Source organism: Caretta caretta, chromosome 25 (assembly GCF_965140235.1).
Source record: "Caretta caretta isolate rCarCar2 chromosome 25, rCarCar1.hap1, whole genome shotgun sequence".
Lineage (NCBI taxonomy): Eukaryota > Metazoa > Chordata > Testudines > Cheloniidae > Caretta > Caretta caretta.
The window spans coordinates 17538896-17563216 of NC_134230.1; the positions used below are offsets into that span (position 1 = coordinate 17538896).

Below are 24321 nucleotides of genomic sequence, written 5' to 3' on the forward strand. Positions count from 1 at the left end.
CCGCGCAAGGGCGTCTGGGACATGGAGTCGCGAGCCTGCCTCACAGGGCTGGGCAGCCCCGGCGCGCATAGGTCACGCGAGAACTCGGAGCACATCACGCGCTGGCGAGCGGCCCTCGCCTCCCAGGAGGGCCTCGTCCCCGCCAACAGGCTCATGGGAAATGTTGTTCTTCACTCCCCGTTTCCCCCGCCTCCTTGGAGGCCTCGCCAAATCGCGCGAGAACTGCGCTCTCTCAACGGGACTTCCCGCGCGCAGTCTCATGGAAGTCGTAGTCCCTGCCTTCAGTCCTGCTCGGGAGGCCGAATCCGGCAGTTGGGGCGAGGGTGGGATCTTGGACCACATACAGAAGAGAGAAGGCCTTAAATCCTTCCAGCTTCCCCACCCCAGCCATCTCCCACTTTCTGGATTTCGGACTACAACTCCCAGGCGCCTTTGCGGCGCATTAGCCCTGCCCTCCATTTCCATCCCATAAGCCCAGGTAACCGCGTTGCATTGTGGGATAACGACATCAAAATGGACAACTCCCGGGATGCTCCAGGTACCAATGTTGTCTCCGCAGCCTGGGCCTAGCCTCCCCCCGGCCCCGCTGCCTCCCCGCCTGTCTGAGAGAGAGCCCCTCCTCCAGCCCGGCCCCGGTCCTGCCCCTTTCCCCAGGCTGGGGAACGGCCCCGGCTCCCAAGCAGAGCCCGGCCCCTCGCAGGGGGCTTAACTCCTTCTAAGGGGGTTCAGCCCCCTTCGTCCTCTCCCCGCCCCTCCCCAGGCTCGAGCCCGGCATCCCGTCTAAAGGGGCCGCCCCTGCAGGCCCGGGCTCTCAGCAGCAGGGCTGGCGGGGCCCCCGACTGCTGTGGGTCTGCCATCAGTCACAGCCCAGCCCTGGAAGCGAAAAGCCTTTCCCCCTAGGCAGATCAGCAGCCACCTTCCCCGCCGCCCTCAGAACTCTGGCTGCCAAGCTGTAATTGTACAAATGAGGGAGACTTTTAAAAAGTGATGTTTTAAATGCCTGATTGATACACGTACAGCAAAGCCCTTCACCTTGGGAGAGAATGCACTGTCATCTCAAATGTGAGAGTCTCTAGCCGAATATAAGAATGCTCTGTCTTTCTGTAACACCTTTTGTTTGAGGATTTCTAAAGCGCTCGCAAAATGTAGGTTAAGTCTCACGGATGTGTCCTGTTAGAGGGGGCAATCTAAGGGTATGTCTACACGACAAGCGCTGCAGCAAGGCTGCTGTAGTGTAGACACTCCAGTGATGGAAGGGATTTCTCGATTGCTGTTGTAAATCCACCCCCTCAAAAGGCAGTAGCTAGATTGATGGAAGAATTCGTCTGTTGACCTAGCGCATCTACAGTGGGGTTTAGGTTGACCTCAACATGTTGTACAGGATGTGAAGTTTTTCACAGTCCTGAGTAGTGTAGCTAGGGAGAACCAAGTTTTAGATGTAGACCAAGTCTGAGATAGAAGTTAAAGGACTTACCAAATGTCCCCTAGTCAGATGATGTAAAAGTCAGGAATAGTAGAAGTGGAAACGTGGTTTGTTTGATTTTTCTCTCATGCCCCTCCAGTTATTTATAAGCACTCTAATATTTCTCTAGATGATCTCATAAAGGGAAGAAAATTTTGATCCCACTTTGTTTCTCCAGGAAAAGCTAGCAGATGGTTTGGCGTTACACCATCTAAATCTGTGAAGATGAATATGAATATCCTTCATCAGGAGGAATTGATAGCACAAAAGAAGAAAGAAATTGAGGCCAAAATGGAGCAGCAAGCAAAACGGAATCACCTGGCCAGCCAACAACCCCCTCGGCTCAATGAGTGCGTAAGAATCATAAGGTTTTGTCACTAAATTTTGTTTCAGAAACCATTACATACAAGACTGATTTAAAAAAACCCTTTAGTAAAATTAAATTAAGTACTTTAGTACATTTTCCTTTTTATGCTAGGCAGTTTTCAGCATCTTGTCTCCTTTCTAAAGTATTGTCCATGGTTGAGCAGCTAGCAACAACAATTAAACATGATTGTTGCTAGCAGAGACCTAGTTTGTTTTCCCTGGGGCTTTCTGCCTGATACTTTTATTCTGTAAACCTTGTTTTGGAAACTACTGTGGGGTTAGTCTCTAGCATGGTTTGGTTAGTGTAGTCCTCTGAACAAATGCTGCTCAGGGAAATGATACAGAAACTCTGCTAGCAGCAGCCCTGTTTCAGTAGGGTGGGGAGTGAACTACATGGGATGCACAGATAATTCCATAATAGGCAAATTCTGTGGCTGTGGAGATTTAGAAAATGTAGGGGCATTTTGTACAGTGGGAGAGATGTAGTCCAAGCACTCAACTGGGAATCAGACACACCTGAATTCTAACTCCAGCTTCCGACCATGACTCATTGCAGGTTTAGAATAAGTGACTTACTCAACTTCCTGTTTCACTTTCCAATCCGTTAAGTAGGGTTACTAATACCTAACAGGGGTATCGTGGAGATTAATTAGTATCTAATATTTTGAAAATGCTATATTATTGGGAAGTGCTGAGACAAGTGGTCCCTTTCCACCTTGAGAGATTAGCAATTATTAGCATTTTATTTTGCTCTCTGAGCTACAAGGAAGGACATGAAGCATCTAGTCTCCTTCTCTTCTTTTTTTCTATTTAGAGATGAAAGTGGTGAAAACGAAGCCTCTGTTTCCAACAAATTTGCCAATGACGGCAGCTTTCTCCAGCAGTTTCTTAAGCTGCAGAAGGAAAAATCAAGTACTGGTAAGTTGATTCTTGAGCAACAGAAAGTCCTCCCTCTTCTCCTTTGTGACACCAGCAGCATGAGAGCTGCTCTAAAGGTGTATTGACATGGAAGAGCCCAGTGTTAGAGAGTGCAAACTGTTTGCTAACATTGGTTACTTTAAATACTGAAATAGAAGTGGTCCCTCTAAACTAAGATGAAGGTGACTTGGTGAGGCAGTATGGGGTACAGAAGCTTGCATTGCTACCATCTGTATTTAGCAAGATATGTTCTCGAGCTTGAAATGTATTTTCTTAACATTTCCGGGAGATCCTAGTCTTCCTTAAACTCAGCTGCTTGGGTGAGATTGGTGTTTACCAACAAACATCTGTAAACCTAAAATTAAACACAGTCCACTGTGGTAACCATATTAGTGCCCTATGCAAACTACTCAGATCAAATCAGAAAGGATACACAGATTTTCCCACCCCACCCCCCTTCTTTTTTAAGAAGCTTCCCCAAGTTCTGGCAACGTTTCTGCAAACACCTCTGCTTCAAGCACCGGGAAGAAACCCATCCTGATTGGGAAACGTCCCAGCTTGGGCACGAGCAGCATGGTGAACCAAGTGAAGAATTACTCCCATTCCAAACAGATGCCAGTTGCTAACCGCCTCAGTGTGTTTCAGTCGCCAGATGATGATGAAGAGGAGGATTATGAGCAATGGTTGGAAATTAAAAGTAAGTTGCATCCTATTGAACTGAAATCACTTCTTATTTATTTTGCATGCAGGTTCAGTTAGGCTATCGGTAAGGGTTCAGATGGGAAACAGCTTGGTTTAATGCTTCTTCAGACTTCTGTTTACAGTCTTTCTTATGGGGAAAAATTATTGCTTGATGCTTTCTCATTGGAAAGATCTTACCAAATCACAGCACATGAGAAAGTATTTTTCAGCCCAGATCCCAATGGGCAGGTGTCTGCATCACAAAATATAAACACTACAATTGACACTGATTGGCCCCCTTGTTGCCAACTTCATGACAGGGCTGAGGATTGAATTACTGGACCATGGAGAGTGAACTCCCTCCTCACCCTTAGATACTGTTCCTCTAGTTTGGGGCTGATACACATTTGTTAGCCAGAGTGGGAGACGCTCCCCCTACCATTGCCTGTGCTGTGAATAGAGGACTGTCTTCTCCAGGGCTGTCAAGCCAGCACCTTTCACCATTGCAAAATTCACATACCCTAAGGAGTAGGGAGGGGAAGGGTGTGTTCTAATCTTTCCTCCACTTAGTTGAGCTTGCTTAGATGTTGGTGGTAGAAGGGTGTCTGCCTTTGCAGCTAGAAAGCAGGCTGGATGGTGCACAATTCTTTTTTAAAAGGTGGTCTTGAGACATATCTGGTTTGTTTTAATCAATTGAAAATGAAAGGCTCCCTTTTCAGGAGTGGCTGTCTGAACACTAAGCATTTTATGGAGATCAGATAGAAGTGAAGCCCTCCCATCTTTCCAGAGTTTCATTAGGAAATCACCATTTTGGACATCTTGACTGTGAGCTTCTTTCCTTACCCTTTAAATCAAGATTGGATCCTTATTCTAAAAGAGAAGCTCTAGGAATTATTTTGGGGAAGTTTATGGCCTGTGTTATACAGGGAGTCAGACTAGATGATCACAATGGCCCCTTCTGGCCCTGGGATCTATGACTCCTTGATTAGGTTGGAATATCAAAGAGAATAAAGAATGCTGCAGCATATCAAATAACATAAAGTGTAATATAAATTTAGGGCCAAGATGATCTTAGAGAAACTTATTGAGCCCTGCTTCCCAGCTAGTAACTTGAATTTCCATTCATGTTTTGAACGAATGGTTTAGAAGGAGAGTCAGTCTGGGCATATTTACAGACCTCCTAGCTAGGCTTCATGTTACGTGATTAAACAAAATGTGAAATGGTTTTAATGATGCATTAGAAAGACCACTTCTTGCTATATGGGATCTGCCTTATTGCTATTTCCATCAGAAACTTAAGCAAAATCTCAGGCAGATCTGCACATAACCGTGTAGAAACCAAAGCAGGAATTAAACATCCCTACAACAACTGAAAAACAAGTGTGGGAGACCAATTGGCTAATGGGATTGGTACTAGGATATGGACTTTTTTGCTTTTTGGTCATTGGGTCAAATCTAGTCTAGGTCAGTGCTGACAAATCTGTTACTGTCTGATAGCTGTTCAGTGGCCTGTGTGAAATTTGTCTGGTCTCTGTCTAGTTCCCAGTGAACATGTGTCCTTTATTGGACTTCCTCTGATACTTGAGATGAATTGGCCCCTTGTTGGCAGCCTCAATAGAGAGGCCAAAGGGTAACTTCTCAGAGAGTCAGCTCTCTCCCGTCTGGTAATGGTCCTTCCTGGTTAAGGCACACTGGCAGGTGCAGCATGCGGAAGCTTACGCTCCCACTGCCCAGACTGTGTCTGGTATGTGGATAAAGCCTGACATCTCAGGAGCTGAAATCCATGCCCCTTCGTGAACAATACATTATTTTAAAAAACAGCCACATTGTCCCCACTCCGTTGTGAGTGTGTATGTTAGAATTGTTAGTAGCTAATTACATAGCAAATTGCAATTGAACCCTAAACTGGAAGGAATCCAAATCTTCTATTTTCTCTCATAAAAGGTTCTAGTCAGATCGTTCCTTTCCCACTGGGAGGGTAAGGCCTGAGAGTAACTCGGATTTGTAACTTGTGCAGCTGTGTAAGACTGGCTCCCCATTTCATCGTTTTTCTCCTCATCCCCATCCCACTCTTGTCTACCGCTGTGGTTCTTAGAAGTAATGTGCCTGTTGGGTGTGTGAGTTGAACCCCAGTACTGACAGCCTGCTTAAAGTTTTACCCCCAGAGGATGCAGAGACCCGGAAAGTGGTGGAAAAGCTGGCTAGGTTCGTGGCCGAAGGGGGACCAGAATTAGAAAAGGTCGCTATGGAAGACTACAAGGATAATCCAGCATTTTCGTAAGTTTGGGGGCAAACTTAATTTGCTAAAGCAGCATAGTATATCTCAAGGTGAAGAACCTAGGCCCTGCATGCATAGAGCGGGGGCTTTGTGATCTTCTGGGAAGAGGGGGGTTTGATCTTTATGGTGTCATTTCCTTCATATGTTTTCACAAAGTACCATAAGAATACTCTGTGCATCTGGACAGCCTTCTAGCCATGGATCTCCAAGCGCTTTACAAACACCAGTCAGTTATGTCTCACTATCTCCTTTGAGGTAGCTGAGTGTTATTGGCCTTGTTTTATAGATGAGGAAACTGAGGTATAGAGAGGAAATGACTTTGCTGAGGACACGTCGCAAATCAGTAGCAGTTAGAAGGAGAACCCAGGAGCCCTGACTCTATGCTATTGTGGTCTAGCAGATAAGAGTGCTGGGCTGGGAGTCAGGAGACCGTAGGTTCACTCCTCTCTGTCTGCTGCGTGATCATTTCCCCGTCTAAAATGGGGCTACTGTTGCTTATGTTCCCAAAGTGCTGTGAGGTTTACAGGTATAAAGTGTTATAGTCCAGGGGTTCTCAACCTTTTTTTTGAGGGCCCTCCCCCCGCCCCAACATCTATAAAAACTCCACAGCCCACCTGTTCCACAAGAACTGGTTTTCTGAATACGAAAACCATGCCACAGGAACTCTGCAAGGTTACATTGCTCAGGTTTGACTTCAACCCTGGGTGGCAGAGCTCAGGGCTGTGGGGCTTTGGCTTTCTGCCGTGCGCCCCAGCGAGTCTAACATTGGCCCTGCTTGACAGACACCCTGAAACCTGCTTGTGCCCCGCCAGACCCCGGTTGAGAAACACTGTGTTATGCTATACAATTTATAAATGGAGTCTTTTAAGGTATTTTCAGAGTAGTTTATCTTCTGATTTTGTCTAGTCTAGTCTTTTTTTATTTTGTACCAAGTGGGCAGAAACATTAATATCTCAAAATATGCTTTAGTAACTTTTTTCTCCTCTCCACTCCAGATTTTTACATGATAAGAACAGCAGGGAATTCCTGTACTACAGAAAGAAAGTAGCAGAAATGAAAAAAGAGAATCAGAGTTTGCAGACGTCCTCTTGTCAGAAAGGTAAGTGAGGGGGTTGGGAGCACAACCTCTCAATCATGAAATGTAGATCATAAAGTCTTTTTCAGTGCTCTCAATAACTGCTAGTTAGACATTTTAAGAATCAATCGAAGTAGAATATGCAGCAGCTTTAGTCTTGCTGTTGGTCTCTTGCTGCCTGTAAGTAAAGCACTGTCACAAAGGGAGTTGTATGATGTTTCCTGGCATCGATCTCTGATGCCACTATATTCATTTCGTGAGTCAATAAGAGAGCCTGATTCTTAAGGGATGCCACTATATTCATTTCCTTAAGTCTATAAGGGAGCTCTCCACGCATGAAAGTCCCATTGAAATCAGTGCGAGTCCAACACACTGAGAGCTTGCAGGATTGCTTCCTGTGGAGGAAGAGTATCCTAGTATTTCCCAAACGTCTTCAGGAAAGTGAGCTAGAAGGAAGAAGATTCTGCATTGTTTGGTCCTGAAAATGATGTTCCGACTCTGAAAGACAATAGATTTAGAATCTGTCTTGCTTCTCAGGTACTCTCGTTTGCTTTCTAACTTCACTCTACATGAGTCAAGATGGAAACAGGGTCTTTGTTTCTTCAGCATTCATTCCCCTGTTTCTGCTGCTTATTCCCCATTGAAAGACATTACATTTAGCTTGCATCATAATTCCATAGCCAACAGATGGGTTCTTGCAAATTGGGAATTGTGGCTTTAGGTGGAGAAGCAGCAGGAGCAGATGATCTGCCAGTGAATTAATGTCCAGGGCAGTGAAATGCAAAAAATTAAATATTTCGGGAAGGAAGGAGTTGCCTGGTGAGCTAAGCATGATTTTTGGGTCAGGAACATCTCGCTTCTAATCCAGCCTCTGGCACAGAAATCCTGTGTGACCATGGCAAATCACTTAACCTCTCTTCTCCATTTCTTCAGCTGTAAAAAAGGGATTAATGCTGTTTACCAGTGCAGGGTGTTGAAGGTTTATTAGTTAACACACAGTAGCAATGATTTTTATAGAGCTTTTTAGGTCCATAGTGCTCTGAAAACACCAATTAATTAATCCTTGCAGCACCCTAATAGTTAAGTGGTATTATCCACCCTTTGCAGATGGGACATTGAGGCAAGGAAATGTTCTGACATGCCCAAGCCCATGCAACAAATCAGGTCGCCTGGATGCCTACTGCTGTGCTCTAACCATTAAGCCTTGTTGCCATAGTGCTCTGAAGATGAGAAGTACCGTATAAGGCAGTTGTATGTAAATAAAATACTTGTTTGATTGTTCATAAGGGGGAATTGCTCTGACAATATTCACGGTCAGAGCTTTCTCTGTACCATTGGACTAGGGCTGCAGTAGCTCCCTCCTCCAGGTAAGAGTGGGATGAAGGCTCTGTATGGAGCACTACTTTCCTCTTTTCCTCCAGATTGGCCAGCACAACCATGAGAGTAACACAAACCACACTCTCTCACATGTGACCTGCCACACTCATTTCTGAGGGCTGCAATCCTGGCAAAGCTCCCACTGACTTCAGAAGTGGGGGCCTTAACTAGAGATGACCGATTGCATTGTGGTTTTCTGCTATGGGCAAATATCCAGTACAGGAGGACAAAACTAGCTGCCTTCCTAAGTGCGAGAGACAAATATGGGTTTTCAGAAGGGGAAAGCTGCCTTGTGTATTAGTCTACTCTCACCTGCCCCCTGGCATGCAGAAAATCAGAGAGTGAAAGTCCTGGCCATTCCCCTGGATACAGAGCCATCGCACTAGCTGATACCTCACTGCTTACCCAGTGATATGAACTCTTGACCATTTGACTGTGTTTCTTTACGTTATTCTTAAAAATAAACCCCTCCTCTTGCCCTTATTCCACTCTTGGGGTCCGTAGAACAGATAGGCTTTTGACTGTTGGGTGTGTGAGTTGGGCCCAGTATTGACAGCCTGCTTAAAGTTTCACCCCCAGAGGAGGAAGAGACCAAGAACTTTGCTGAGAAGCTGGCCAGGTTCATAGCAGACGGGGGTCCAGAGGTGGAAGCTATTGCCTTGCAGAACAACCGGGAGAACCATGCTTTCAGGTAAAGGAAGAAGCCTGCAGCTGAGTATGCATGTTTTTTGTGTTTGTTTTTAGCAGGGTTTACAGGGGACAAACCCCTATGAATAAGACTTAGGATACAAGAAACTGGGTATAGAGCCCGGGAGTCCTACTTCACAGTCCACTGCTCCAACCACTTAACACCATCTTTCGTCATGTTAGTGCGATTTAATTGTCCTGAAGTCTGATCTTTGCTTTTTGCTATTTCCACTTTGCCAGACAGCGTTACCCGCATCGATACCCTGTGCGTTCACTTCTGTTTCATGTTCCCCTCTGTGCATGGAACACACTTCCTGAATGTGTTACCCTCTCCTCATTCATATTACTCCTTAGTCCCACTGCTGCTTCAGTGGCTGCTAGAAATGAGTCAATATTTATTATTTCATCTTCTCTTGTATTAGATATGGCACTGGAGTCATGCTGCCATCACCTGATCCCTCTGTGTGTATGTTGTATCCCTTTTTGCTCCCTTTTGTCTGTTTTTGTTGTTGTCTTAGGCCTGGATTCTCCAGTGAGCTCTGCATGGGTACAGGGGTCCCTCTGCACAAAGCTCATTGGAGGATCAGGCATAGGATTGTAAATTTTGGGTGCTGGCGCTATTTCCCCTCTATGTCTGTTCAGCACATATTACGGTAGCACCCAAAACATGTTATAAATAACGGACGCTGCTTTGTGCCCGGTAGGTCACCCCTTTTCCAGTCCAAGCACTCGCGGTGCAACACAGCTGTTGTTCTACTTATTTCCTGCTACCGGACACTCCTAGAGCTGACCAAGCCTAGAACCCAAATCCCAGCCCAAGACTGCCATTTCTGACCAGAAAATACTCTAAACAAACTGGCATTTGATTACTATCTGATTTCCCTAATTGTGCATTCACTTCCTCCCTTCCATGGCAATGCGCTAGTATTCATTCTAATCCTTTACACCTTTCCCTGCAGCTCCCTTTCACTCATGACCATCATCTGGGGCTGATACTCACTGCCGCTTTGTAGGGCGCCTTAACTAAATTCCAGGAAGAGCCCCTCCTCCACGCTTTGGAAAATTTCTCATCAGTTTATCTGACAGACCCCATTACTCACAATCCCCACTGGGAAGTGCCTTGTTTTTCTTCTCACCCAAGCAGCTCATTGTTTCTGCCATTACAAGGAGTTACAATATGTTTCCTATTACCAGCAGGACAGTGGGGTGGGAGGAGGTATTGTTTCATGATTTCTGTGTGTATATAAAGTCTGCTGCAGTTTCCACGGTAAACATCTGATGAAGTGAGCTGTAGCTCACGAAAGCTCATGCTCAAATAAATTGGTTAGTCTCTAAGGTGCCACAAGTACTCCTTTTCTTTTTGCGAATATGTTTCCTGAAAATGAAGCTAGACTTACCAGTTTTTAATTAGCCTGTTCCTTCTTGAAATCTTGGCATTATATTAACTGCCATCCTGCCCTCTGGAATCCCCGCCCCCTTGTGTTGAGTGGCATGTCAGACAGACGTACTAACGTCTGAGCCGCTTTGTCATTTAACTCCCTTAAAGCCCTGCTGGGAATCCCATCTGGGCCTGCTGCTTGGGTTACTTCATGTATTGCTCATGGAGGGTCCGATCCCGCTCTCCACGCGCTACCCTGAAACAATGCCCATTGAAGTGTGCAGCAGCTTTGTCTGAGTTAGGGAGTGCGAGGTCACACCTTGGTGAATTTTTGAATACAGCAGAGACACATGTGTGCGTGGGCCTGTGTAGAATCATGCAGTTATAGACCGAACGGACCTATTACCTAACTGAGTGTGTTCTCCTGCAAGATCACAACAGTCTCCTAATGAGAGGCTGTATCCAATAATAAACTGATCCTCTGAAGAGTGAGGGATGGGGAAGTTTGAAGGTAGTTATGGTTTTATGTTAAAATGCTTAAATTGAAAAGGGGATGGGGGAAGCGGTGGATAGATTTGTAACAAATCTGAGTGTGTCTAATCTGTGTGGCTGTTAGATTGCAGACACTTCCTATTCCTCCCACAGAGATTGAAATAGGATTTTCCCTCCACCCAAAAGGGAAAAGACATTATTTGTTCATGAGGTCACAGCCTATGGCAGTGAGCTCTGGGTGTGGGGGAGGGTGGGATTACATAAAATGACTTAGTGTCAGTAAGGTGAGTACTTGAATGGGAGTTTGCTCTAACCACTAGTCCATTTTTCTGTTTGGTAAGGTGAAGATGCATCTCTTGTGAACTGGAACAGGCTGTGTGGAGTACAGCAGGAGGGATTGGGGGAAGATTTTATGTTTCCACTGACAATGTGATCTTGTAAAGGCATCAGATGCCTAACCAGAACAACCACTTCCTTATTATTTCTCTGTCTTTCTGTGGTATTGTCACCATTAGCCATGGTGCATTTACAAACAGCCATAAAGTCCCTGTCCCAAGGGGCTCACAAGCTAACTTGCACCCCAGGCAAATGAGGTACCAGAGGGGAGAGAAGTATCCAGGGGTGAAGTGAAAGAAGTGGGTTTGAAGGAGGCAGGAGGTATTTCCAAGCACGTGGGGAGGAGAGTTCCTGGCCAAATCACTGTTAGACCTATCTCTGAATTGAACTGTTGCACGCAAAACTTTTTCTTTTTTAAACTTAGGTTTTTATATGAACCAAACAGCAAAGGCTACAAATATTACCGGCAGAAGCTGGAGGAGTTCCGTAAGGCCAAGAACAACTCCATAGGGACACCTTTTGTGCTGGAACCCAACCTGAAACACAAGAGCATTCCTGAGGCCACACCGTCCTCTTCATCCTCTCCAGCTTCCTCTAAACAGCCAGCTGCAGCTGCCTCTAAAAAGAGGAGGAAGAGCAGATGGGGGCCAGAGGAGGAAAAGGTTGACTTGCCCCCCCCAGAGCTTGCCCAGCAGGAGTTGAACTCTTCTCCCTCCCCATTGTCAGGTTAGTGGTTCTGTATTTGGGGTTGATTGGATTTTTTTTTCCTGGTAGCTTGTGATCTGTTCTAATTCAGTTGGCTCTGTAAACAGAATACCCTGTGAGTCTATCTCTTGTTGTAATCTCCCCAGTCAGCAACCTTCTATCTCTCAGCGAAGTCTAGCAGCTAACTCTCATGTGCAAATCCAGATAAACCACTTTATCTCATTGACTCTGGGGATTGGAATCTTATCGCTTTCCAGCTATCTTTAAAACTCTGCTGAGCGGTAGCTCATTATAGCTTCAGCCTCCATGCTATTTAGGTTTCAGAGTAGAAGCCGTGTTAGTCTGTATTCGCAAAAAGAAAAGGAGTACTTGTGGCACCTTAGAGACTAACCAATTTATTTGAGCATAAGCTTTCGTAAGCTATAGCTCACGGTTAGTCTCTAAGGTGCCACAAGTACTCCTTTTCTTTATGCTATTTAGGGCTATTTCACTTCAGGAATAGAGACTGTCAGAAAACAAATGTTGAAGTATGAATTCCGCTTATTCCCCGTGGTGGGCTGACATCCTTGGGCAGCTCTTCTATCCTCTCTTTGATGATGATGGGTCAGAAAAATAACTAAACATAAATAGCTTTGCTCATGGTGCTAAGGCAGTGGCTCTCAACCTTTTCAGACTACTGTACCCCTTCAAGAGTCTTTGTGTTGTGTACCCCCAAGTTTCACCTCACTTAAAAACTTACAAAATCAGACACAAAAATACAGATGTCACAGCACACTATTACTGAAAAATTGTTTACTTTCTCATTTTTACCATATAATTATAAAATAAATCAATTGGAATATAAATAGTGTACTTACATTTCAGTGTGTAGTATACAGAACAGTATAAACAAATCATTGTCTATGAAAGTTTAGTTTGTCCTGACTTCGCTAGTGCTTTTTATGTAGCCTGTTGTAAAACTAGGCAAATATCTAGATAAGTTGATGTACCCCTGGAAGTCCTCTGAATACCCCCAGAGGTACATGTACCCCTGGTTGAGAATCACTGCGCTGAGGGATGCAAGCAAAGCTGCCAGTTTCCAATTTTTGGTTTCCAGGACCTATTTCAAGTCATGGGACTGCTCCCTGATCCAGGGTTGTGATTTCTCTCTGAGGACAGCATGCTGCAGACCCCTTTAGGGGTGCAACTCACATCAAACACGAGAGGACTCTTTTTCCAATAGAGGCACTCTTACTGTGCCTGCAAAATTTAAACGCTTATGTCCCGTGTATGCATGTGTAGATAGATAATGAGTCCAACGGTGAGCTGGCTATGTGCACGTGAAAGCATGACTTTCAAGGGCCCCTGATGAATGCAAGCATTTTTCAGGTGCAACTGTCTTTGAATACTTTGCCCATCTAGTGTGATGAGGGGAAAGGGTGTGGAGGGGTATTGGTGTGAGTATAGAGAGTGGAAATGTTGCACTCTTTCTAGAAAACAAGCTCTAATGTCATTCTGAGCTGCGGAGTGAGTTCACAAGTGCATACATTCAGCCTGTGGAATTCACTGTCACAGCAAGTCATTGGGTCATGTACTGTGGCTGGGTTTTAAGAGAGACTGGATAATTGCATGACCATTAATAACACTGGATGGCCAAGATAAAGGGTAAGATGCTTTGTAGTGTCAGCTGATGGCCACAGGGATCAGGAATAGAGCTGGTCAGACATCCTTTGTCAAAATGTTTTGATGAAAAACAGTTTCCATTGAAATCTAAACAGCTTAAAAAAAATGTTGATTTCAACAAAAATTCCTGGAGGGGGAGATATTTTGAAACAACAAATGTTTCATTTTGGACAACTTCATTTAGAATTTTATTTTATGGGGTTTTTTATTTTTACATCAGTAGTAGAGATTTTTTTTTTTTTTTAAATCACAAAGGGCAGCTGCTACTTAGGACTCATTGACATGTTATCTTTTCTAGATCAGTGTCTCCTGTTTGTGTTGAAATGAAACAGTTTAGCACTGATACTGTTTGGAATTAAAACAAATTTTGAAACGTTGAAACTTCCCGCAAAATGGAAACTTTGAGTTTCAACCAGCTCTGTCTGGAGGGAGGGGGAGGGAGGGAGATACCAGGCTAAATGGACCACTGGTCTGATCTTCTATTCCTTTTCCTAGTGAGACCGAAATCAAATGCCAAGGTCTCCCCTCATTCTGTATTGCTGGAGTCCTTCTTTCCTTCAGACATTTAATGTCTCTAACTTGTGTAAAAGGCAGGCTACATGGGTTGTCACACCTTCATTTATCTATTTTAATACATTTTTTAAAAAAAAAGTTAAAAAGCCAAAGCTGAGCAGATGCTATCATAATAAAATAAGTGAATTCCTGCCTTGCGCATCATGCTGCATTTGGGGTCTGATAGAGTCTTACAGCCGCACATTCCTTTATGTCTTCCTGCTAAAATTACTTGCTTTTTCCTTTAACCTCTGTGTTAGCTTCCTCTTAATTAGACAGGTGGCATGCTCACTTTCCACAGGGCGTTGTCAAGTAAAGGAAAAGACGGCAAACAATCTGTCAGTCATAAGAAATTGACCGTTAACACTGTGTTAATGCTCTGCAGGGAAAATGTTTATTGGTTCAGATAGAATAATCCTCTTCTAGCATTAACATCTTTAACTTGACAGATGACTAGAATACCAAATTATAGCCATGGCCCTGCTGGAGTTAGAGCCACAAAATGTGCTTTAGATGGTCCATGCCTCCCCAGCCCCATCTGCTTCGTAGATGTTGCTGCTTTGGAGCCTTGGACAGTTAGGCAAGGACTGTTTATTATTTCTCATTCATTCCATGTCAGTTTTCAGTCTTAAATCAGTATCATGCGGAGTGAAGAGTGTAGTATGGCCCTTTTGGACAGTTATGATGCTCCTCTTACGTATATTGATGTTTAGACACTTAGCAGCTTGTATACTACAGTGAGTATTCAAAATGCTGAATAGAACAGGGGTGCTATTAATTAGTAAAGTCTCGGAACTACAGGAGAATTCGTGAGTGTTGTCTGGGCACGTCTGGTGCTAACTTTGGATTGGGGGCGGAGCGCTGGTTTGGATCTGTCTAGTTGTAATTAATATGATCTTCAGAACACTGAGTCAAAAGTCAGGCAGCTAATGGCTCCCTTTGGCTATAGAGTGATTGCACTTGTTGTGAAAGGAAGGGAGACCTCCTCTCCAGACATGTGGGTAGGGGTAAACTTTCCGGTAGTCTTCTGCTCGATGCTGCAAATGCAAATGGCACCATTCACCTGGTTGTGGCCAAAGGTAATGTTTTGCAAGGCACACTTTTCCAAGGATGAAAGCAGCTCTTTATCCCAGCTGAGGAGCAGTTCCGCATCTTCTGCCTGTTTTCATGGCACGAGCGTGCCCTGGCTAACACTCTCAGTCCCGTGGCCCGGTTTAGGTAAGCGTGCTGATGTCTTTGCAATATGTGCAGATTGATACAAGTTGCCCAGGCACCTGTCTTGGCTTTGTTCTACAATAGTTTTCCACCTGCACCAAAGACTTTCTTCCTTCTGTCTACTTTGCCTGGATATAATAGGTGTCACTTTGAGGGATTTTTTAATTAGCCTTGGTGCACCGAGCTAAACACGTACAATAGGTCTTTCAGCAGGTTATTGTCATGTTGGCCTGGAGCTGCAAGATCATATGTTGGTTCCATGAAACCGGATGTACAGTTTTAGTGCAAAGAGGAGCAAAGGCATGCACTGTATGTCTGGGATGGAAAAAAAGATGCCTCTCTATCTCACCCTTCTCCTTTTAAGGCTGTCCCTGGAAGCTTGCCGATACATTGGCCTCCTGAGCTGTTAGCCTGAGAGTTTATGCCATCTAGAACTAAGTCAAACAGCTGCTGACCTTCTCTGTGAAGGTCGAACGGATTTCTTCAATGTAGCCAAAGAGGCTTCCTGTTCCTTGAGAACGGGGCTGACCCTGTGTTTGGCGCTGCCACTAAAGTCTCCCATAGGACATTTTGAGCCTGATTCTCCTCTCACCAGTCTTCCATCAGTGACTTCCATCAGTGGAGCTGCTCCTGATTCTCACTGGTGTATGTGAGAGAAGAATCTTGTGCTTTATTTAAAGGGCCTCTGTCCGATAATTTTATGTATAGGTTTGGTTTTTTATTTGCTATTATTTCATTGGGAATTGAGGGCATACTCAGTACTTCACAGGGCCTGGAGTGAGCCAGTTTATCTCTAACTCTGTCTTAGAATATCTCTTGCCATGTTTCTGCTGAACTCGATATACACAGTTTGCTCTTAAGACTGATTATATGAGTATCCAAGTGCTCTCGGCCATATGAGCATGAACTGCTGGACTGCTTTATGCTCTTGTTTGGAGGCAGGTGCTAAGGAAGCCACTTTCCAGATCATCAAAAAGAACGAGGAGTACTTGTGGCACCTTAGAGACTAACTGCCACAAATAGTCCTTGTTCTTTTTGCTGATACAGAGTAACATGGCTACCACTCTGAAACCAATTTCCAAATCATGACATGCTTGGCAAAAACCATATGGGGAAGGGGATAATGCACTTTGATCAATTGCCCTAAGTGAGAGTGAGAGAACTGGAGAGATGACCCCTGGGACCTAATTACCATGTGCACAGACATTTGGTGTCATGAACAATGATCCTATTATTATCAGGCTTCATAATTAATTGGTAGTGAATAATTAATGAATCATAATTTAGCCATAGCCTGGGTTCACATTAAATATGAGGGGTTTCAGAGTAGCAGCCGTGTTAGTCTGTATTCGCAAAAAGAAAAGGAGTACTTGTGGCACCTTAGAGACCAACCAAGCTTATGCTCAGATAAATTGGTTAGTCTCTAAGGTGCCACAAGTACTCCTTTTTTTTTAATTAAATATGAGGTTTTTGTAGCCACTAGGAAAAAATCCTTCCCCTTGTATTGAAAAACATAATGTACTTTCAAGTGCAGGGTTTGTGGGGGGGTTTTTGCAATCCTTTAAATACTTAACTGCAACTCTTAGATGTTTAACAGGGGAGCTGTCAGCCCAGTTAGTTAGAAATAGACTAGCCTTGCAAGTTGCTCTTCATTGTAAATCTTGGCTTCACCACCACAGGAATATTTTTGTTTGTTGTTTTTATTGCTGCAGAAATATTTTCTTAAAGAGAGATCATTATGCAATTTTAAAATGCCCCTATGAACGCACAGCACTGAATGGCCTTTCAAAATCAGCAGGGGCCTGCCTTACTGAGCTTAAAACCTACTTGCAGGGCCTTTCCAATACAACAGCAGGTAAAATCATTTCAAAACAGGAGCTTGAGACCCAGACAAAGAAGAACAGGGATACACCAACGGAGACATCAAGCTTAGACTTAAAATATGTCTCCTCTTTGAAGGCAGGAGGCCTGATGTCCTTGTCCTTCTGAATTCTGTAGCTGAGAAATTAAACATGTAGTAGGGAGTGGTAATTTCCAAAAAAGGTGTGATCATTTATCATTCTGAATGACTGGTAGCTATTCATATAGTAAACACAGTACAGTTACTGGATAGATGTACTGAGCACTACACTGACAGACTGAAATCTGCTGGGCACTTAATGCTGTATAATTAAATACCAGTTTATTTGTGGTAGGGAGATTCATAAAGGAGCTTAATGAAAAGAAATAAGCTTAAATTAAGAGAGGGTAACGTTAGCCTGCCTGGGAGGACAGACTTCCTGACTCTGTGATCTCCAAGACTGTAGAATAGTTTCCCAAGGGAAGCTGGGGAATATCTGAAACTAGACAGAACAAAGCCCTAGAGAATACAAATGTGGAGAACAGTTCTGAGTTGGCCAGGAGGTGGAGTGTGACCTAATGAGTCTTTCTTCTGTGAGTCTTTAGAGTACTACTGGGAGTTGTGCAGCTTAGCATCTTAATGCTGGAGTTATGAAACAGACTGTAAGATTTAAATGGATAGGATGTTGGGATATGGTTCTGCTGTCTTGAACGGCTGGCTCAGTTTTTTGAAAATCTTTGACATTTGCTTATTTCAGTTCAGGACCTCAAGGGTCTTGGTTATGAAAAAGGGAAACCGGTTGGACTAGTGGGTGTGACAGAGCTCTCTGATGCGCAGAAGAAACAGCTGAAGGAGCAGCAGGAGGTAATGCCATGAAATGATTTCTAAGCTAATTTGTGCAGCAGTACATTGCATTGCAGCATGGTTGGGTTAGGGGTGGAGATAGACAACAGAGATTTTCCCAGGGGCTGAACAAACAAAACCTCTTGAATTCATATTGGATTTGTAAGTATCAGATGATGCTGTGGTCAGCAGAAATGCATTATAGAGCATAGGGGGACATGAGCAAAATCCAGCCAACCCATCTCCCCGCTAAACAAAAAAATGTTCTGGCTGTGAGCTCACCTTTCCTCTTATATGCTATCCATGTAGGACTTAATGCCCTTTCCAACTAAAGCCCAATGTCTGCAAGGCTTATTGTGTCACTTTTCTTCCCTGCTGAGATTTGTGTTACTGTAGTTCAGGGTATCATTACTGGCCACTTTTGGGATCCTGAGGGCTGCATTTAAACTACAAACTACATAAAAAGGGTCACATGGCAGCTGCCCACATTGTTAATGTATGGGTGCAGCTCTCAAAGATGCCAGCAGGTGATGCTCCTGTTTGACCTGAGCAGTAAGCTGCTTGCAGTTGGATTCAGCATTGCCTGCTGGGATTTCTAGTCTTCATGGCCTGCGTTTCTGTCTCATCGATAAGGCAGCCATGTGCTCTACTGCAGAACTTAGGGACCTCTCTGTGTCCACTCTGCTGCCTACAGACTAGCTGCCTCACTGAGCAGGCTACTGTTTTGCTTCCCTAGATGCAGCAGATGTATGACATGATCATGAAACACAAGCGAGCCATGCAGGAAATGCAGGTGATGTGGGAAAAAGCGGTTCAGCAGCACCAGCATGATTATGACAGCGATGAGGAGGTAGACAATGAACTGGGGACATGGGAACATCAGCTTCGACGCATGGAAATGGACAAGACACGAGGTGGGTGGGAAAGCCTCAGCACTGAATTTCCTCTTGTTCTGCTGCTGTGCTGAGACTTCCATAGAAAGGAGTATGAGGTCTTGTGGCTAGAGCAGGGGATTAGTCAGGACATTCCTAGCTCTGCCACCGACTCACTGAGTGCCCTTGGGCAAGTCATTTAACCTCTATGCTTCGTTTTCCCCACCTGTAGAATGGAGATAACACCCACTTCACATGGGGTTGTGAAGCACTTTGAGATTCTGAAGTCAAAGGTGCTATAAAAGAACATTTCTTTATCATTACTATGCTTTTTTTTCTCCCCTCCATGTCTTGAGCAGAGTGGGCCGAGCAACTGACCCAGATGGGCAGAGGGAAGCATTTCATCGGGGACTTCCTGCCACCTGATGAGCTGGAGAAATTCATGGAGACGTTCAAGGCATTAAAGGTGAAATGAGCGACAGTTTCCTAGGCCACAGTGGAACTCTCCAGCAGAAATCTGACCTGTCTGGTAGCACTGAGGGAAAGTACTCAAGCATTTTCAGCCATTTACCAGAGTAGGCTGCCTGCAGTTCTGTGAGCCACTTACTGGTATATCTTCTTTGCAAGCAAGTTTTTGGGGTTTTTTTTTAATACTTCAAGCCTGTACAGGCTCCCCATCCACTTGCAGAAATGTCTGCACTTTGTGCTGAACCCCTTGGCATCAGCCTTTGAAAAGAGCTGGTGTCCTGATTCAGCACAGCTGTGGGATGCTGGTGTTCTTCCACCGCTGGAGACTAAAGGAAAAACAACTCCATCCCCCAGGGGTCTTGTCACTAAAGGAGGTGGGGGGCTGATCTATTGTGATTCACGGGGAAGCCTGGCTGGGCTGAGTGACAAAACAGTACGTCAGCAAGGGGTACAGGGCACTAGGTGACATTACAGTGAAACAGACAGAGCTTTCAGACTGCTTGCCGCCAAGTCTGCAGTTCCAGTGTCCGAGCAGGATGAGGAATCACTAATACCAGGTAGGGAAAATTGGAATTTTTAGCCAGACAAATGTAATAAAGCAAAAATATAAAGCCTATGCAGAGCCCTTGGCTCCTGCCAACTCTGCTGGCATCCTTGATAGTGTTCCTTTGTAGCCAGCACTGGAGATGGGGCCTGAGGTAAGATCTCTTTTTAAATAAGAGCCATCTTTGGAGCCAGCCCAGTGAGCAGCTTTCAATTCAGAAGCCTGATACGTCTCAATTTAATCTCATAGTTGCACTCCCTGCACCTTGCAGATTACATTTTGGACTCTGGGTGGCTCTGCTGTGCTGTATCGCTTACCTGTTTCCTCCCCTGTGGTGGACGAGCAATGGAATCCCAAGAAGTTTTGTTAAAATTATTAACTGTCCCTGACTCTTTGCCCAGCCCACACTAATCTCCCCTACGTGGTTCTTTCCTTGCTCCCCTACTCGAGTGGAGTAATGCAGTGTAACTCGTGTTGCCTTTTGTTGCCCTGCAGGAAGGTCGCGAACCAGATTATTCTGAGTACAAGGAATTCAAACTGACCGTGGAGAATATAGGTTACCAAATGCTGATGAAGATGGGCTGGAAGGAGGGTGATGGGCTTGGCTCCGATGGACAGGGGATTAAAAATCCAGTCAGCAAGTAAGCAAAATGTTGTATTTTCTTTCTGTTGATTCAGTCCTTTTCTGTCAGGTAGGTGCTGATGCTCGCTTCCCAGCTTGTTGGAAGCAGCTGGAATGAATATGGCTGAGGTTCATAATTTGGACGGTGCATAGAACCTTTTTCATAAAGGGGGGAAAAAAAATCTACTGAGGTGTTTCTGGTTCCAGAATTAGATAGTTGATCTGTGCTCTGAGCATGGGCCAGGAGCTTCTGAATTCTAACCTTGACTCTCACAGTGCCATCCTCTGAGACACATACTCTGTTCCTCAGTTTCCCCATCTTTAAAATGGGGGTAGTGCTTACTTCCTCACACAGGCCATGTGAGGATTGATCAATGTTTGTAAAGTGCTGTATGTGATTAAATATCCAATGCATGCCTTATGCAGCTGGAGAACTCTGAAGCAGACTTGCTGGTCTCTGGTGCGCTGTCCATCAAGGGCAGTTACCAGATGGTACTGCTCCAACTGTTTTTAAAAGCCACGTCAGTACCAAGCAGAAAGCTTTGTGTGTACATGCCATCCCTCTGGACATCAGTCTGTTTCTTTACTCAAGTGTTTTTGGGATAATAAAGAGTAATTGCATCCAAAGTGGATCAGAATGACCAGCTGCTTGTGGTGTATGCTGGACTATAGGGAAACTAAATATTGATAATGAAAGCAATTAAGAATGTTTCCCATCCAGTGGGTCCTTTGTAAACTACAGTTGTGCATATCTAGTGGAAACCACAGATGAAGTGTCTCTACAAAGCATTTCAGCTCCTTTCTCTCAGGAATATCTGTCTGGTGAAGTGGTGGCCCACTTAAATCAAGAGCTGTGGGGAGAGATTATTGTGTACAGAATAATGAGGCTTCCACTACACCTTTCCCAAATGTGCTGCAGGGAGCAATCCTGCACTGCACAGTTGGGCAAAATGTGACTTAAGAGGCTCTGTCATCTCTGATGTCTATGACTTGGCAAGGCAAGGGAGCTGTCTGATGCACAGGGAAGAATACTGATTTATCTTCCAGTGACTCCCTTTTGGGGGTGTGAGGTAGCCACCTTCTGTTTCATGCTCATTCCTTAAATAAGCAAGGTCCAGATCATTGCGTTTGGTCACCTTAACTGCCAGAGGCTAATAAGCATGGCAGGGGATCCTTCACTAGAGAGGCACCCAAAGCACTGAGAATTATCCCTGTTACATGCTTAATTAACCCTTTGTTTAACTAGCGCTGTATTTACGCCACAGCTTCTCACTACAGCAGCGGGGTTTGCTGGTTGGAGGAATGAGCTTGCAATGCTGTAATAGCACTGCACTGTTCTGAGGTCAAAACTAGCTACCCTGATTGCTGCAGATCTGTCTTCGCCTGTGCAATGCAAACATGGTCCCTTTGTCTTGGTCTCTGTGCTCTGGTTAGGAGGGCAGATCCTATGAGGTGGTGGGTTCTTTAGATTAGCAGAGAGATGTTCTGTTAGCATCTGCTTAACTAGAAGGGTTTTTTTGTGGTTGTTTTTTTAAACAGGGGTACCACTGCAGTGGACGGAGCTGGGTTTGGGATCGATCGTCCCGCTGAGCTATCGAAGGAGGATGACGAGTATGAGGCATTTCGTAAAAGAATGATGTTGGCCTACAGGTTCCGACCCAACCCTTTGGTGAGGTGACTCCTAACACACTTCCGACATAGTGAAGCTTCAATAGTGTCTCTGCCCATATCCTGTAAGGGGGAGGACGGGGAGTATTAGTGCTCCAGAATACTTTATCTTTATGGCCAATTTTGCCTTGTGTAAAAACAGAGAGGACACAGTATGGCCCTTCATCTTCAAAGTGTTTCCCAAATACCAACTAATCTCCACAGCACCCCTCTGAGGCAGGCTCCAGCTAGCACGGGGACCTAGGAGTTGGGACTCTGGGGCCTCATTCTCCTTCGTCCTGCCCATTGTGCAGCCATTTACACATATAAAGTGGGTGTAAAATAGTATCAAATGTGGGTGTTGGGAGTTTCCACTCCCTTGATAGTGATGTAAATGACTGCACAAGGGGCAGAGCCATGGAGATCTGCGCCCCAAGAGTTTATTCCCAACTCTGCTACTGGCTCACTCTACAACCTGGGGCAAATCACCTGCCTGTAGTTGTTTCCCTACATGTAAAATATAAATGCTGAGTCTGACCTACTCCTTCACCTCAGGAAAGTGTGTGTAGAATGTGAGACTCAGTGTTTGTAAAGCGCTTGTATTGTACCTTTTCATCAGAGGATATTCCTAAATATCCCCAAGAGTTACATTTTAATTGAGCAAATAAAGTAACAGTCACAGGGAAATGAACTGTAACAATTCACACTAAGAGATTTTCCTTTTGGTTCTGTTCTTGTGTTGAATCAAATCATGAATACCACAACACCCCGGACAGTCAGCTCTCCTGGCTATTATTTTTAATACAAAAGTTCCTGTGTTTAGCTGGAAGCTGTATGTGCCAAGTATAAATACTGCCTACAAAAGAAGCTGATGGGTTGTCCTTGAATCCCAGCGTGTTTTATGTTGAATAACCATTCTTATGGCAAAAAGCTTATCAGTTTGCATGTGACTCTGCATTACATCCAGCAGGCCAATGCACTTAGTCTTGCATTCCATTTGTAATTTTCCAGAGGAAACCTCAGATTTCACCCCTTGAAACCTCCTATTTCAGTGGAGTCCTTCAATTAATATTAATTAAGCTCACATAGTCATTGTTCTGTTCAAATTGCAATTTTAATTAATCTTCTGTTGTTGTTCCCTTTTCTACAGAACAATCCGAGGAGACCTTACTACTGATAGCGTTTTCAGGACAAAGTATTTTTAATACTGTTGTAATTTTACTGTGAAATGTTACAAAACTGCATTATCATCCTTTTTTTGCAAATATTGTAAAATCTATTAAAGTCACAATGACATCTTCACCCAGAACAAAGGCCTAGAAGCCCACTCACTGCACACTTGAGTGCCATGACAACTGCATCAAACAAGGCCTGGGATGGTATTCAAAAAGGAGAAGAGAGCAGGTGAGAATGGAGGTTTTTATCCGGTGCCCTCCTGTACAGAAGGGTAGCACCAAAGATACTAATGGGAATAGTTCAGGGACTCCATTGGTTTATTGCTCAGTGCCATGTTACTTGCCAAGAAATACATTTTTTTGTGTTTTTTTGCATCCACTGCTCAGATATGCAGCCTATTCTGCCTTGGCCGTAGCTTTATTAAAAATATATACGAGGCAGCCCCCTTAGTCCCCAAAGGTGAGTATCAGTTAGTTGACTAGCCTTTTCCCCCGAAGATCTGAGTTCAAATCCTGTATTAAGTCACAAGTATAAAGAGTCTGGCGTCCAGCTGAAACTGCAAACCCAGTGCCTATTTGTTTTATCTCTGCTTCGTAGAAAAACAAAGTCTGGAGCAGAGCGACACAGTGGGGGATTGAGGCCTGCTGTGGAAATTTGCCCAGTGCCAGTGCCATTCGTCCCTCACTTTCCTGAACACTAAATTCACACACAACTTTCAGCAAAACAAGAGGCCCACATATCCTTTCTGTGGATGTGGGTGGCAGAGAACCAGGCCTTCAAACCTGAGTTATTAAAGGCCAGTGGATTTTTATTGGTCTGTGAAACACCGCTGCATTGCAACTCTCCTCTGCTCTGGCTGTAAACAAACTCACACCCATCTGCCCCCTAGCTTTTTATCAGTCTGATCAGAAGCAGTGGCCTTGCCACAGGTTTTTGTGGGTGAACATACAGCCCCATGGTAGTATTCTTTCAAAACATCTCAAATTGTAAGATTTTTTTCCCCTCCCCATGTTTGTTGTTTGCCCCTTCTGCCCTGATACCAAAATCTTACCATTTAGTATGTGATTCACCTTTCTCAGTGATGTAGAGTTAATGGCTTGGCTTTCAATAAAAAATAAAAACAGA

The 24321-nt window shown here is 44.5% G+C and overlaps 1 protein-coding gene across 2 annotated transcripts; it reads left to right on the forward strand.

The window, feature by feature from the left end:
* The first annotated feature begins 429 nt into the window (after positions 1-429).
* Positions 430-24321, forward strand: SUGP1 (SURP and G-patch domain containing 1). Of its 2 annotated transcripts, none has more exons than XM_048830668.2 (14): positions 430-538; positions 1641-1812; positions 2643-2746; positions 3216-3443; positions 5581-5704; positions 6701-6804; positions 8725-8848; positions 11475-11776; positions 17782-17888; positions 18604-18781; positions 19099-19205; positions 20247-20392; positions 21913-22042; positions 23171-24321. In XM_048830668.2, the coding sequence occupies exons 1-14, from the start codon at positions 514-516 to the stop codon at positions 23195-23197; spliced, it is 1878 nt and encodes a 625-aa protein (XP_048686625.1). In that variant the 5' UTR covers positions 430-513; the 3' UTR covers positions 23198-24321. The 2 variants fall into 2 exon arrangements, with proteins under 2 accessions (XP_048686625.1, XP_048686626.1); XM_048830669.2 differs by having other exon boundaries at positions 3219-3443.

Coding starts and splice junctions, on each gene's coding strand:
- SUGP1 (XM_048830668.2), top strand. CDS start 514: ATGGACAACTCCCGGGATGCTCCAG. Junction 1,813..2,642: donor CAACCCCCTCGGCTCAATGA/GTGCGTAAGAAT, acceptor TTTTCTATTTAG/AGATGAAAGTGGTGAAAACG. Junction 17,889..18,603: donor AGCTGAAGGAGCAGCAGGAG/GTAATGCCATGA, acceptor TTGCTTCCCTAG/ATGCAGCAGATGTATGACAT.